Below are 16,958 nucleotides of genomic sequence, written 5' to 3' on the forward strand. Positions count from 1 at the left end.
CTCGTGAACAATATCACAATATATAAAATCTGTTTTGGATCATCCAGCAGTATTAAGGGTTTGTACATTTATGAATGGGGTTGTTTTTTATAAATTCACTATGATTTGTCTTTTTTTTAGTAAAACATGCTGGTTAAAGAGATTATAATAATGTACAATCATATAAATAACAATTAACAAACTTTATTATTTCATGCACGGACAAAAGACTGAAAAAAGTTAATTAAGCTCATTAGATAGGGCTGCGGTAAAGTACAGTAAAAAAATTACAAGTGAAAATATAGCTGCAAGCAGCGATGGCGGGCTCAAGCCGTCAGTGCAACACCACCCCGGTGGCATCGGGAAAACTGTGCCCAGCGGGCATAAGCATTTACAGTAACCCTCTTGCAATCAAATTTTAAGGGATATGGCAGTTAAAGGGTTAATCCGACCCGTCTAGACTTTGAAATCACATACACAGAACAATATATATAACTTTAGTAACACTTTATTTTAATATATATAAAAAATGTATAAGTTGTGCATCGTAGCTGACACCTAAATGAACACATTACAATTGGTTTATGACTGCAAGTCTTTCTCCTCAAATGCTATTGAGCTTCAAATTTGCTTTTGAGCCCATGTGAAAAAGTAGCATAATTTACATATGACTTACAGTTTGTTTTAATAAATATCAAACATTCAATTTAATGGTGCATTATAGCTGTCACCTAGATGAACAATTACAGTTGTTTTTATGACTGTAAGTCATTCTCTTCAAATGCTACTGACGTTAGAAAAGTGTATAACAATATTACATGAAACTTTAGAGACGGTCCCTAAATTTGAGACTCTCGAATGTCCAATGTCAAGCCAACTTTATGCCTGTTTTTGTTTTGTTTTTTACTTTATTTTTCTTTTCTCTGTGCCGGATTGCTGATATCTTTTACCCGGGCATAGATGTCCATCCATCAATTACGAACATTCATCCGCAAATGTCCGAGCGGTCGCGAGCGCGGATGGGAGAATGGCGCATGTTTTATTTTTTTTTTAGCTACTGGGATGGTGCCCCCTCTGGGAGTTGGTGCCCTACGAAGACTGCGTATTCTGCATATAGGGAGCGGCGGTACTATCTGGAAAATATATTCCTCAAACCGTCGTACAAGAGGAGGTGATGCTAGTACTTCAAGAATCTCTCAAAACCTATCTGTTCATAAAGCCTATATATAAAGTCTTAATATAGTATTCCACAATATGTTGTGCTATTCTAATATTATTGTGTTTTTTTACTGACATTGTTATTTGCTGTTATTTTTTGTTTTAATATTGTTACTGTTGTTACTTGTTGTACGGTGACCTTGAGTGGTTTGAAAGGCGCCTTAAATAAAATGCATTATTATTATTATTATTAGCTGTACACTTGATAAAAAAAAATAAATATAAACTTATGCAATTGTATATATATATATATATATATATATATATATATATATATATATATATATATATATATATATATATATATATATATATATATATATATATATATATAGTGTACAGTTTTCTTTTATTGCATCTTGAAATAAATGTTTCTGAGTTCTGTGTTTGTTTGTTTTTTTTTTTGTTTTTTTTAGGAAGATTACAGCCTTTAATCTCCTCAAAATAAATATGCATATAAACCATGAACAATTTAATTATAGCTGTATTTATAAAATGCTTACTAATGACTATTAATTTTGGGAGTAGGCTAGCAACAGTTGATGTTGAGGCCTAAGATATTTCTTAAGCTGTAATGATGAAAAAACAACAACAACACAAAATTGCTTTTTTTTCTGCTGGTGATTAAAGAGATGATTAAGTCTCCCTCCCTCTCTCTCTCTCTCTCTCTCTCTCTCTCTCTGACACCAAGCCCATCCCCTCTCCCACACATTCACACAAACTCAGCACACACACTTAACACACACACACTTAACACACAAACACACACACACACACACACACATTACCCAGAGGGACAGAGTGACATCAGATGTATGGTAGTTTTTTTAATTTTCTATCATTCTTATAGTGTTGTATAGTCATGAAACTATGCATATTTCCTCAGAATGACTTGTCTTCTATGTGTACATTTTGTTGAAGTGTTTAGAAGCTGCACTTAAAAAAATAAAAGACATTTACTGGTTCCTTTTTTACTGTTATTTCAAAAAATCACCATGACAAAACCATTCAAGCTATCCAAAACTAATTCGCACCTGTTCTGTAAGATAAATTCTTTAAACAGTGGTAAAAGAGGATGTGGTGCTGATCCTTCAAGAGTCACTCCAAACTTATCTGTCCATAAAGCCTATAAAGAATTATTCTTAATACACAGTATTTCACAATACTTCAGCATATTATTCTAATTAAGTGAGGGTCATTTTATCAGTAAAATACATATTATTTTTCGTTGAAAGATTTCTATAAATGATTTAAATCATACTTGTTTCTACAATAATTATTTAAAAGTAATCATATATCGCCATCTGGTGGCCATTATTGGTACTAAGAATTGCAAGCTTGATTTATATGTTATGATAGTTTTAATTTTAAGCTGGCTCTTGAAAATGATAAAGCTATGAAACTTGCTGTGCTTCTTTCAAATGATGACTTCTACGTATATAAAAAATTATGAAGAGTTGGAATGAAGAATGTTAAAGATATAGTAAAATAACTATTGTATTTTTTTATGTTACTTTAATAAATCGGTATGGCCACACCATTTAAGGTATCCTTAACCCATTCACAATTTAACATCTTCAGTATATTGGCATCATGTTGAAAAAGTTTGGTGTGAACTACTTGTGTCTTCTTGGAGGAGTATGATTCATTTACAGGCTGAGTTTATCATAAATCCACAATAAAATTTCTGAGTTCTGTATCAATCTGTGTTGTTGTTTTTTTATTTTTATTTTTTTATTTTTCATAGGAAGATAACTGACCCTTTACTCTCCTTTTTAATAAATGTGCTTATAAACCAAGAACAAGCTATTTATAGCTGTATTTATAAGCTGCTTACTACTGACTATTAATATTGGGACAAGGCTTTATAAAGCATGAACTGACTATTTACTAATGAGTGCAGTTATTATAAAGTGTTACCAATGCATTTACTAATGTTAACAAATTAGACATTATTTTACAGTGTTATAAAATTCTTTAATGACTTACAAGCATTTGTGAAAGTTCTGCTTGCATTACAGCTTAGTCTTCATCTGTGAGCTGAACAGTTTTCTGTTACATCCATGAGATTATGTAAATTAAGATAAATGTCATGTCACAGGATGGAATAGGTCAGTATCAAATGAGATTTAAATTATTATTTGCAGCACAAATAAGTATTTTTAGAATTTTGTTTTTAATTCCTGAAACTGTCAGAAAAGGATAAGGCCTAAGAGATTTCTTAAGCTGTAATGAAAACAGCAATGTTAGCAAAAGCAACAAAAAATAACAATTTAAAATAATTTTTTTTTTCTGGTGATTAAAGAGATGATTAAGTCTCTCTCTCTCTCTCTCTTTCTCTCTCTCATTGTGTCTGCCACTCAGCTCATGCCCATCCCCCAATCACAGACACACACACACACACACACACACACACACTCAGTCAGCACACATACATTCCTCAAACAGAGGGACAGAGTGAGTTGAGATGTCTGACAGTTTTTTAACTTTCTTTTAATCATACAGTGTTGTAAAGTCATGAAACTATGCATATGTCCTCAGAATGATTTGATCTCTGTATGATTTTTTTTTTTTTTAAGTGTTTGGAAGCTGCAATTTAAAAATACAAGACAATTAATGATTCCCTTTTTACTGTCATTTCAAAAAATCACCACGACAAAACCGTTCAAGCTAACCAAAATCCGTTCGCAATTTAAGTTCCTCAATGTTTTTTCAACATGTAGACAAAGTTTGGTGAGTATAGTGAACATTTCCTGTGAGGAGTATGCATTAAATCAAAGCTCAATTTAAATATTCAAATCAAAATAGCCGACTTCCTGTTGGTCGTAGCTGATGACTGTGAATTAGAAAGTTGTCCGTCTTGAAAAGAACAATTTATGTACCAAGTTTGGTGTCTGTAGCTAAAACTAACCCCCCCACTTTTGACAAAAGGTGGCGCTATAGAGTGCCTCCTTCACGCCCTTTTAAAAGCTTTTGCCATTGTCTAGCTATCACTAATACTGATATGTGTTTTGAGTTTCATGTAAATCTGAGCTTGTTGTCTGCCTCAAACTCATCATAACAGAACATTCAAGTTTGACACGTTGCCATGGCAACACAATATCAGATATCAATATCCCCACAACAGATTAACATCGGCCATGTTTTGTCATTATTCTGATGAAGTTTTAAGTAAATAGAGTAAAAATAAGATGCTGAATTCAAAGCATTTGGAAAATGACACACTTCCTGCTGCCAGTTGGTGGCGCTATAATGTTGACTCTTAATAGTCACATATATGCGATCGGTATCATACAACGAACAAACCAATGAAGTTTGATCAAACTCAGGCAATGTATGTGGATGTTATTAGACATTTCCTGTTTCTCATTTCTCGCCATAATTTCAACGCCTCGCCACGGGCAAACCGTTCGAGATATCAAAAATCCCCTCGCAATTTTCCATCCCCAATGTCTTGAGATCATGTTGACCGAGTTTGGTGGCAATCAAGTAAAAGACCTATGACAAGTATATCAAATTCCAGAGCATGCTTTTTATAAACAGCCCTAAATAGCTGACTTCCTGTTGGGCGGAGCCTATGACATAGAGTGCGAAAGTTGTTCGGCTCAATGAGATCTATAAGTGTACTGAGTTTCATATAAATACATGAAAGTGTGTGTGAGCTATGGTTCAAGATTTCTGACTGTGTTCCAGGGGGCGCTGTAGAGCCCCTGTGCCACGCCCGGGTCCCAGTCTCTGTGGCGTCCTGATGGCCGCAGATTCCAATGTGTGTGCCAATTTTCAAGAGTTTTTGAGCATGTTAAGGCCTCCAAAAAACCCCGGAAGGTTTAATAAAAAATAAAAAAAATAATAATAAGAAGAAATATAGCTGCAAGCAGCGATGTCGGGCTCAAGCCATCAGTGCAACGCCACCCCGGTGGCATCAGGATAACTGTGCCCAGCGGGCATAAGCATTTACAGTAACCCTCTGACAATCAGTTTTAAGGGATGCGGCAGTTAAAGGGTTAATCCGACCAATCTAGACTTTGAAATCACATACACAGAACAATATATATAACTTTAGTAACGCTTTATTTTAATATTTATAAAATATGTATAAGGTGTGCATTGTAGCTGACACCTATATGAACACATTACAATTGCTTTGTGACTGCAAGTCTTTCTTCTCAAATGCTATTGAGCTTCAAATTTGCATTTGAGCCCATGTGAAAAAGTTGCATAATTTACATATGACTTACAGTTTGTTGTAATAAATATCAAACATTCAATTTAATTCTGCATTATAGCTGTCACCTAGATGAACAATTACAGTTGTTTTTATGACTGTAAGTCATTCTCTTCAAATGCTACTGACGTTAGAAAAGTGTATAACAATATCACATGTAACTTTAGAGACCGGCCCAAAATTTGAGACTCTAGAAAGTCCAATGTCAAGACAACTTTATGCCTGTTTTATTTTCTTTATTTTTCTTTTCTCTGTGCCGGATTGCTGATGTCCTATACCCAGGCATAGATGTCCATCCATCAATTACGAACATTCAGCCGCAAACATGAGGTGTGAGCGGTCGCGAGCGCGGATGGGAGAATGGCGCATGTTTTTTTTTTTTGTTTTTTTTTTGAGCAACTGGGATGGTGCCCCCTCTGGGAGTTGGTGCCTTACGAAGACTGCATACTATGTTATACTGCATAATGTTAACAAATTAGACATTATTTTACAGTGTTACCAAATCCTTAAATAATGTATTAGTGTTTTGTAATGATTTTAATGACCTATAAGCATTTGTGAAATAGTTTTGCTTGCATTGCAGCTTTATCTGTCAGTTGAAGAGTTTTACTGTTACATCCATGAGATTAATAAATGTCATGTCACGTCACAGGTTTTCATAGGTCAGTATCAAATGAGTTTGAAATTATTATTTGCAGCACAAATTAGGGTTCTTAGGATGTTTTTAAATCCCTAAAACTGTCAGAAAAGGATAAGGCCTAAGAGATTTCTTAACCTGTAATGAAAGGAAAAAACACCACCATTAGCAACAACAAAAACAATAACAATTTAAAATACAGATTTTTTTTTTCCTGATTATTAAAGGGATGATTAGGTCTCTCTCTCTCTCTCTCTGCCAGACAGCCCCTCCCTACAGTCCACACACACTGTCACAGTCACCAACCCCCTCACACTCCCCCTCCCTCTCCCCCTCCCTTCCCTCACACAGACAGGGTGGCCAGAGTGAGATCATGTCAGTTGAGAAGTCTGACAGTTTTTTAATTTTCTTTTATCCATACAGTGTTGTAAAGTCGTGAAACTATGCATATTTCCTCAGAATGATTTGATCTTTGTATAAAAAAATGCGTTGAAGTGTTTGGAAGCTGCAATTTAAACATACAAGACAATTAATGTTTCCCTTTTTACTGTCATTTCAAAAATTCACCACGACAAAACCGTTCAAGCTAACCAAAATCCGTTCGCAATTTAAGTTCCTCAATGGTTTTTCTTCATGTAGACAAAGTTTGGTGTGTATAGTGTACTTCCCCTGTGAGGAGTATGCATTAATTCACAACTGTAAAATCTCAAAAATACACATTCAAATCAAAATAGCCGACTTCCTGTTGATCGTAGCTTATGATTGTGAATTAGAAAGTTGTCCGTCTTGATTAGAACAATTTATGTACCAAGTTTTGTGTCTGTAGCTAAAACTAACCCCCCCACTTTTGACAAAAGGTGGCGCTATAGCGTGCCTCCTTCACGCCCTTTTAAAAGCTTTTGCCATTGTCTAGCTATCAATAATACCGATATGTATTTTGAGTTTCATGTAAGTCTGAGCTTGTTGTCTGCCTCAAACTCACCATAACAGAACATTCAAGTTTGACACGTTGCCATGGCAATGCCATATTAGATATCAATATCCCCACAACAGATTTACATCGGCCGTGTTTTGTCATTATTCTGATGAAGTTTTAAGGAAATCGAGTAAAAATAAGATGCTAAATTCAAAACATTTTGAAAATGACTCACTTCCTGCTGCCAGTTGGTGGCGCTATAACGTTGACTCTTAATAGTCACATATATACGATCTGTATCATAAAATGAACAAACCAATCAAGTTTGATCAAATTCAGGAAATGTATGTGGACGTTATTAGACATTTCCTGTTTCTCATTTCTCGCCATAATTTCAACGCCTCACCACGGGCAAACAGTTAGAGATATCAAAAATCCCCTCGCAATTTTTCATCCCCAATGTCTTGAGATCATGTTCACCGAGTTTCGTGACGAACGGGTTGAATACCTCAGAGGAGTATTTCAAATTCCAGAGCATGCTTTTTTTAAACAGCCCTGAATAGTTGACTTCCTGTTGGGCGGAGCCTAAGACATAAAGTGTGAAAGTTGTTCGGCTTAATGAGATCTATAAGTGTACCGAGTTTCATATAAATACATGCAAGTGTGTGTGAGCTATGGTTCAAGATTTCTGAAGGTGTTCCAGGGGGCGCTGTAGAGTCCCTGTGCCACGCCCGGGTCCCAGCCTCTGCAGCGTCCTGATGGCCGCAGATTCCAATGTGTGTGCCAATTTTCAAGAGTTTTTGAGCATGTTAAGGCCCCTAAAAACCCCCGGAAGGTTTAATAAAAAATAAAAAAAATAATAATAAGAAGAATAATCCTTAGAAGAACAATAGGGCTCTTCGCCCCTTCGGGCTTGAGCCCTAATAATCCTTAGAAGAACAATAGGGCTCTTCGCCCCTTCGGGCTTGAGCCCTAATAAGCATGAATAGAACTAACTGCTCCGTTCCAGCTCAACCTTAATCATCTTAGAGCTCAAGCCAGGCTTTGACTGTACATAGAAAATTAATAAAAACATTATAAAAATGAATCTAATGATTAAATTGAAAAGACAAATGGTGATGAAGGCAGAACAAAAGGAAGTATCGACTAACACACTATAGGGCAAGTTAATAATAAAGAGAAAAATGTTATTCCTCCCTCCAAAGCTGCAAGTGCTGGAATATCCCTCCATCCAGTTCACCTCCGTGCTCGTGCTCATTCCCGTACATAAATCCGCGTGCACACCACGTCATCAGCCCCAAACGTCTGAGCAATGAAAATAAATAAAGAGAGAATGCCATTAACTCATTCATTCTCCACAGTTTCACAGTTCATTTTGTTCCTTCATTTGCAGTCATAGATCGATTATATCTGACACTCCTAAATGAAGCTATTCTGTTCTGACATCAACATTTTGTTTGAAGCTTCTTGGACATTTTTTTTGACTGATGTATTGATGGGATTGAGAGGGAGTGCCTCTGAAATCACATCAAAACAGAACGAGAGCAGCTGACAACACCATCGACCATCTGCGCTCAGGAGCAGCACCACTTCACACACTCTTTTAAAAATTGGTATTAGGACGGGCCATCTGAAGTGTGCGCTGGTGCAGTGGGACACATTAGAGAGAGGAGTGTCAGGCCCTTACACCACCAGTGTATCTACATGTAACATGATCAATTAGACCCATCTGCAAAGTATTTTCTGGGTCCCTGACAGTAACTTTGTTCCATAATGCCAGCTTTATCACAATGTGGTCATTTTTACAAAAAGCCACACACATTAATCATTAGAATGGGGAAAAAAGCAGGTAAAAATGAAGTAAAGTTTATAAACCATTTATAATGAAGACTGCTGTAAGGCATAAGAAAAATGGTTCCAAGTGGTTCATAAGAATGCATTAATTTTGATAAACAAAAGAACAAAAAGCAGTCGTCCATTATATTCATATGCAACGAGGCATTTAAAAAAAATTAGCTGCAGCTGGTCATGATTATTCAGCTCATGACAAAACAGCTGGTCCTGAAGGGAAAGACATGCATCACCATCATTACATTCGGAAGGTTTTTCTCCTCGTGAGTCTGGAGGTGTTTTGATGTGAGCCAGCTGCATTACCAGTTCACTGTGATGCATCACATTTTCTGCTGTCTAAGACAGATGTGACTCCTACATGTCTTGTCCTACATGCTGAAACGCCACCAACTGTGTCGAGGTCCATGAACACATTCATGTGGACCAAAAATACGACTGAATGCAAGTTGTGCCGTTAGTAGATCAGCATATTTTCCTGTTGAGCTCATTTATTTAGCATTAACTTTCCATGAATAGAGTACATACTGTAGGGTCTGAAATGGCCTCTTAAATAGCTTTTACAACAAATGGTACATGAATGTCAACATACAACAGAAAGCAACATCAAAAATAAACAAACAAAATAATAATAATAATAATAATAAATAAAAAAACATAAAATGGTGAAAAAATTTGCAAAAGAGCTGCAAATTTCGCCTATATCAGGCTGTCACTCAGCTACTGCTTATTTTGAATCAAATGTTGAATACAAATGAAAGTTGAATATTTTGTAATTATTTCTTAGGTGTTAAAATGTACAAGAATATAGCATTTTTTGTAATGCGGGGAAAGTGCATGCACAAAATTGGTAATCAAAACTTGTTGATCTGTTTTTATTTCATCTTATTTTATTTCATTATTATTCACTTCAGTGATATAAAATATCAATTCAAATGATTGTATAAAATGTATGCTATCTGTTGTACAAAGATGTACATAGTACAACAGAACACTGTCTCATCAAAAGACATCTTGAGTGGTGTGGCCCAAAATCCCATTTTAAGGGAGTAAAGGCATTTGCTACTTTTTTTTTTAAACTAGTGACATTTCATGCTAGGTCAATTTTTATATTTTCTACACTGCTTCCAGTGCTTTTAAAAATGCCTTAGGACACTGAAGGGTACTGAATTTTGCACAAGTGGTTACTGAATACTGCAGTAAGGCCTTGGTTTTAACTTGCGTTGTGTAGAGCCTCTAAACTTTTAAATACAGCCTACACATCATGTTACTTATAAATAGCATGAACTTTATCAGGATGCATGTGATCCAGAAATGAGTGTCACACAAGGTTAGCTGCTACTTTAGGTTGTATTCTCTTGTTATGCTCAAGTTACTTTCACTGAATGCTCATGAACTGCTTTTTATGGCACATATTCAGTGACCCATGTGAAGAATGGTGAAAATGTTTCACTGCATGGGTGTTTCACCATCACAAGTCTTTCTCAAATCCTCTCTGAAGTTTACAACAGATGCTAGAATGAGAGAGGAAGACATTTAATGTCCCTAAGGGGCAGCAAAGCCAGTAATAAAACCTCCTCAGTTATAAGGCCAGTTTACTGTTGTCCATCTGGCCTATAAAATGGAGCAGGCCAGAGTTTACCCAATGTTGCATTTTTGGAAAAATTCCAAACAAATCAAAGCAATCAGTTTCTCATGGGTGTTAGTAATCACAAAGCAGACAGAAACATACCACATTTAGAGACATTCAGCACAAAATAGAGAATAGCAGACACAGAATGAATCATTTTAGCCCTTGTGTGGTCTTCGGTCATTTCTGTTTTTTTCAAAATATTGTAACCGTAGCTTCACCAGAATTGTACAAAATATGGTGACTTAGACGGCACTTGGTATGTGAGCAAAAAAACAAAAAAAAAACAAAAAAAATTTGTGGACTGTGCTATTTTTTTGAACACACCCCTTTCAACTAATTGCCCAATTGCACAGCCTTAAGAGCGTGCATATCATGAATGCTGGGTCTTGTTTGTTTTCTGACAATCTACTGAACCTACTGGTAACTTGTTTGCCACGTAGCAATAAAAAATATACTAAAAACCTTGATTATTCTGGTTAGTCACATTGTACTGCTATTATTTTGAACAATACTGTATATATATATATATATATATATATATATATATATATATATATATATATATATATATATATATTTCTTTTTTTTTTTTTGCTCCCACCAGAAGGTGCTAATTAATTTGGAATAATAAAGACAAACAAATAATTCCATACTATTCTGCCTTAAAAAATTGGATTTTAAAGGCCTAGTCTCTATTTTAATCTGATATACTGCATTAATGGAAAATTTTTTTGGGGGGAAATTCATTCAAAATAAAAAATAAAAATATTACTGATTAAAAATAGATTAGATTGATTTCACTGAAGAAGAAAAAAGTTACATTTCAGGTGTCCGCAAAGAATATGAGTGTGACTCCCAAATGAGGAGCGCACAAGTAGTGATTTCTAGAACAGCTACGCACCAGAATGAGTTCGTTCCCTCTCAGCTCTCGTGTCCAGTACGTCTTAGGGCCTTTACCATCCACAAGAGTTTGCCTGCAGCTCATCTTGTTCTCTGTCTCCCATGTGACCAAGCTCTGTGAACATTTACAGGCTATTGGCAATCTCACAATGCAGCCTTTTGAAGATGAACATCTGCATCCACATCCACTGCACACTGAAAAAAATTGTTTTCCAGGGAAGAACATTCAGATTTTTCTCAGAGGAATTATTCTGTCCATTTGCACTTGGATTACGTCCACTGAATGTGAAAAGCTCTTAAGACATCAATGTGAGGGAATAAATCACAAATAATGGACTGAGGAGAGATGACCACCATAGGTGACCTGCTAGATCGTGCAGATGAGTAACAGCTATACACAGTATTTTACCCTTTCGATGTACCCTCTGCACACATTTCATTGTATTCATCAGCCTCTCAGCTTTACTCAAATCTTTTGTACATATAGTTGAATGGCTAAATATACAGGTGTCATGTTCATTTAATGTTGCCAAATAGCTAAATAGTAAAATTAAAAACGCTTGGGTGTCCACTGATGTCAAAAACAGATGTTTATTTCATGCTATGCCTGTGGTTACTTTTATTTGCCTGTAAAAAGACAGCAGTCACAAAGGTCAGCTTGTTAAACAGGCTTTCTAGCACATGACAGTTTGGCCTGCCCATTGCCCTTTCAGCAGCCTCTGATGAGTTGACAGGCTCAGAATGAAAACTCAGCGCCCTCCCGAAACATATCAGTGCACGTCAGTTCTGTAGTATACGCACACATTATCTTACACGCTGCTGGATGTGATGAGAGCAGCCGTTTGAGCCAGAAACGCCCCACAGATCCAGTCAGATCCAGGAGATTAAAGGTGGAAGACTTAAGGGTGACTATAGCTAGTTTAGATAAGCCTTAGTTTAGATATTGCTTTGATGTGCTTGTGTGTCATATAATCTAATTTACCAAACTGTCTGTGACCTTGCTAAGACGTGAAAGAGAGATAAGTCACATAATGTCTATTTAGCTTTAGGGATATTCTTCCATTGTGCTGTTTTGCTTAGTTTTTATGATCATATTCAAACAGTTCATTTGTTGAGACCTTTCCGAATGAAGGTATTAACTCCTATTGCAGAATCATTTCTGAAAAGGTACTGATCACAACAAAAACAACAACCCTAAGTCGTGTTACCTTGCACTTGCGCCCGTCTACGGTCTCCTCGTTGAACTCGTGTCCTATCTGGAAGTGAATTTCTGTGGTCCTCACGGTGGTGGAGGTTTTGATGTAGAACTGTTCACCGTTCTGCCGGATCTCCACGTGGGGTTTAGACGCTGCAGCGCAGGCCACCTTCCTCAGCATAGCGTTCACCCCTGCATTACACAAAACATCTCATTACGCCACATGAGTTATGTCAAATTTGTCACTTCGCTTCTGTAAAATGTTTTCTGTTTTATGTTATTGAGGCAGAGTACACAACTGAAAAGATTATTGTTTACAATAAATGACTGAATAACTCCATGAGCACTCGTCACTCTTGACTGTGCTGTAATTATCCACTTGTTATCACACTCTAATTCCCTCAAGATGGCATTTATTTGAATCTGCTGCATTAGATACTGGGGCAAAGGGGAATATCTGACCTGCTTTCATTTGTGTGGCTTTCATGTTTTTTTTTCATGGATGTTCATTTTTCCAAGTCATAACTAGGGCAAGTCAAGCATTCATACAGCTGTGGTATGCCATTTTTTCTGCATAAATAGTTATCAAGGGAACACAAGAGTAGATTGTTATCAGCAGATTTTGCAAATAAGGAGCTGCAATGACAGGGTGTTGACTGGAAGGAACGCCACGGCTCTTGGTCTTGTGCAGTATCTACTTGGACAATATTGAAACTCTACATTTTTGGCACAGGACTGTAATGTAAACTATTAGGGTGAATAACTGTCTGATTGGTTTCCCAAACATTTCAGTTCTCCAAAATGTATTTTTTTATATTTGGGAGTTTTCTGGAGAATTACAGGCATCAGTTTCACTCACCATGCCTTTTGTTTGTTTTTTCTGATATGATATGATCACTACCGTTAAAAAGTGTGGGTAAGAAAAAAATAATACTTTTATTCAGCAGGGATACATTAAATTGTTCAAAAGTGACAGTAAAGACATCCCCATCAAAAATATATCTTACCCCAGACTTAAAATTAAGTTAAATTTATGCATTTAGCAGACGCTTTTATCCAAAGCGACTTACAGTACATTCAGGCTATCAATTTTAACCTATCATGTGTTCCCGGGGAATCGAACCCCAAACCTTGCGCTTGATAACGCAATGCTCTACCAACTGAGCTGAACACTTATGAAGACTTTGAGCAGTAATGCAAATAATAATCTTAAAAAAAAAAAAAAAAACATCTTGTTCAAGACTTGTTCAGAAATGTGATCAAATCATAATTTCTGGGATGCACAAAATGTATTATTATTATGAAACACTTTCATATATATATATATATATATATATTTTTTTTTTTTTTTAATCCACTGAGTTGGTGCATGTTTGTGCCCTTACTAAGTCTCGGTGGCTTTGAGAATTTGAATAAGAATCCAAACTGCCAAAGAAACAAAAGACACTGAAGACGCAGTCCAACAGCCTGAAAATAACAGTGATTTACTCTTCACACTAGTTAATCCATGAATATACTATTGAAGTCCAAACAGCAGAAGAAGAGAGGATTCTGGACTGGGCCTAAACAACAGGACAAATCAGCCTAAAGTGATCACATGCTACACACTCAGTGAAGGATGAAGTGCGTGGATCACTTACCCAGTGCTTTGAGGAGTTCTTCAAAATGTTCACTGCTCTTCATCTTCCAGGTTCCAGCAAAATTGGCCATCTCGACCTGCTCCTTTGAATCACTCTGACTTTAAAAACTTGCCTTTTAATTCAGAAAACCGTTCTTCAGCCACTTTTTATTTCTGGGATCTAAGAAGTTGACTGTTTCCACTCCGTTTCTTCTTTTTTTTCTCACCCTGTCTCTTACAATGTCAACCTCTCTTTCTTTCTGCCTCTGTGTTACGCCCTCTGGACCACTGCTGACAGCAAGCATCTGTGACGTACGTCAGTGGTCCCTCCCTCTCTTCCACCCAGACGGATGTAATGGCTTACAGGAGCACCCATTCTCTAACGCTTCTCATTCATCTCACACCCTTGAATTCATTGCTTTAATACTAATCCGAGCTGTCACATTTCTTCTCATATAAAGCGCCTAGAGACTTTAAGTAGTCAGTTCATGCTCTTACGTGGTCTTTTTTTTATCACTTTGCCAGTTCTTCGACTTTCGGATTAAAGTAAATGTAAATTATAGGCTTCATTTTCCACCAGTGCACTTTTTAAAAACTATTCAGCACTGCGACACTCAATATTGATTATTTTTTACAAATATATCTGGGTGATGAAATTTGGAGTGCACTATAAAGAAAGATTTTCGAACATTATCGGCGTACATTTTTTAAAAGAAAATATCATTTCAGTCTTTCTACTTCAAAATGTTATCTTTAATTCAGGATTGCTTGTCAATTCGTTCTATTACTTGTGACATGTTACAAGTCATTTCCAAGTCAAAACGGTTTCCAAGAAAATCCCACATCATTTTTTTTTACTCCATATGCCCTCCAGATATAAACCCGAACAATTTGAGTCAGTTTTCATCTCTTCAAACTACAGCACATTATGAAAATAGTCCTCGACACATTTCCCATGAAGACCCATTCATCCTGGATCCTGCCTCCCGAGAGGGGAAGGACAGGAAACCCAGGAGAGAATTAGGGGCCCCAGGCAATGTCAATGTGTGGTCCATGAAATAGAAAGTGCTATGCCAAGACCATGATGTGGAGGGCCATTGTTCCCCAGGAACATGCAGAAAGGTTGCATTACGTACTGTATTGTATTGTGTATAGTATATAGCAATGGACTAGAAAACAGGCTGTTGCATTTAAGCAGCTATAGGTAAAATTTTATACAGCTTTCTTGTTACCTGTTATATTGGTAATAACCATAAATTATTCATAATTACAAGTAGGTAACCATAAACCACACATTAATCCTAACCCTATAAAGTAAATACATATTGTTAACTAAAATCAAGTGTCACCCAGTTGTTGTTTTTTGTATGGGTGTCACAATACGCTGTTCAGGAAGAACATGGGAGGCACAAAAGAATGTTTAGCAGTCTTTAATCAAGGAAACAGTTCATCACAATAGGAGCTTGAGCAACACTCACAGTACACTAGTAGAACAGACTGGGGCTTATAAAGAGACAGGAAACAGACCAAATAAGGCAAAACAGGAACTGAAACACATCAAAACAGGTCCAATACTGATAATGGGTAAGTTTTTTTTTCATCTTAGATAATATACCAAAAAACGAAATACTCTCAAAAAGGAAACACACACACACACAGTATGTGTTTATCTATTCATACACATACATACATAAATGAATCAGAGAACTTCAGGCGATGGGGAAAAAACTTCCACTCAACTCCACTCTTCTTTTCCTGTTCTTGGTCTTGCTCTTCCTTCACCTCATATACGCACTCCTCTGTACCTCTCAGATTGATGGATGCACCCATGCCATCAGTGCATTTTGAACTGGCTTATATTTTTCATATAATCGTATATTTAGAAACAAGTATGAACAGTTTTGAATTATTGTGTGCATAAATAATGACAACCATGCTTCAGTTGTGCTAAACTTTTGCTTTCTTGTGTTCAGGGTTTTGCATCACAAGTTTAAAGTCGAAAGGGGCTCTTAAGGTTTTTATAATGTTCTTCACACTAGTTTTTTTTAAGAATTGTTCACTGCTAGACTCTTTATGGAACCAGAAACTATTCTTTCTAAGCATGCGTTAGAACCTGTACATTTAAGAGCGCAGATGGACCTGGTTTGAGTCGTATACTAGATTAAACCACAAATCACCAATCGACATACACTAATGGAGAGCATCCATCAAAGTCCAGCTCTGCAAATAGACACAACCCTCTGTGACAACACCCTGTCCACTGATATCACAGATATTGAGACCCCCAGACTCGTTAGGGCATCTATTATGTACCTAATGGAAGTCGTTCTGAGTGGGACAGCATGTGTCAATGTCCTGGGCGTCTCACTATGAAGAGCTGCTTCAATCTCCAGTCCATCTGATCTTTGCTTGATCATTTATCTACGTTGACCTCAAACTAATCAGTGATTGACCCATCAGACCTCAGTTCGCAAGCTTCCCATCTGCTTATCACTGAACGCTTCTCTCTCAGCCGCACTCTTTAATTAGGATTAAGAAAATGCCACAAGGTTTCATTTGCATATAAAGGTGGCCCAACAGTTACTTAATTCAAAAGAAGTACCTCTCTCAGAGAATATACAATTTTGAACGCCCCTTTAGTTAATTTTAACATTTACAAATGCATTTTTTCACTAATGCAAGTTGTATCTAGTAACATTAGTTATGCACTGTTAACTAACTTGAACAAACATTGAAGAAATGTATGCAGGTTAATAAATAATGTAAATTATATTGCTCAATGTTAGTTC

The 16,958-nt window shown here is 36.5% G+C and overlaps 1 protein-coding gene across 1 annotated transcript; it reads right to left on the minus strand.

The window, feature by feature from the left end:
* Positions 1–7,954: 7,954 nt before the first annotated feature.
* On the minus strand, positions 7,955–14,441 carry LOC128016303 (cellular retinoic acid-binding protein 1). Its single transcript, XM_052600792.1, has 4 exons — positions 14,192–14,441; positions 12,565–12,743; positions 11,358–11,471; positions 7,955–8,280 (listed from the first exon to the last, which is right to left on the minus strand). Exons 1-4 carry the CDS (start codon positions 14,259–14,261, stop codon positions 8,230–8,232), a joined length of 414 nt encoding a protein of 137 aa, XP_052456752.1. The 5' UTR covers positions 14,262–14,441; the 3' UTR covers positions 7,955–8,229.
* Between the last annotated feature and the right edge of the window lie 2,517 nt (positions 14,442–16,958).

The sequence above is a fragment of the Carassius gibelio genome, chromosome A7 (genome assembly GCF_023724105.1).
Source record: "Carassius gibelio isolate Cgi1373 ecotype wild population from Czech Republic chromosome A7, carGib1.2-hapl.c, whole genome shotgun sequence".
In the NCBI taxonomy this organism is placed as follows: Eukaryota; Metazoa; Chordata; class Actinopteri; order Cypriniformes; family Cyprinidae; genus Carassius; species Carassius gibelio.

Excerpts from the sequence above, each read along its gene's own strand:
- LOC128016303 (XM_052600792.1), bottom strand. The coding sequence starts at position 14,261 with ATGGCCAATTTTGCTGGAACCTGGAAGATGAAGAGCAGTGAACATTTT. Across the intron at positions 12,744-14,191 it reads AGAACTCCTCAAAGCACTGG|GGGTGAACGCTATGCTGAGG; the intron begins GTAAGTGATCCA and ends TGTGTAATGCAG. Across the intron at positions 11,472-12,564 it reads TAGACGGGCGCAAGTGCAAG|AGCTTGGTCACATGGGAGAC; the intron begins GTAACACGACTT and ends AAATGTTCACAG.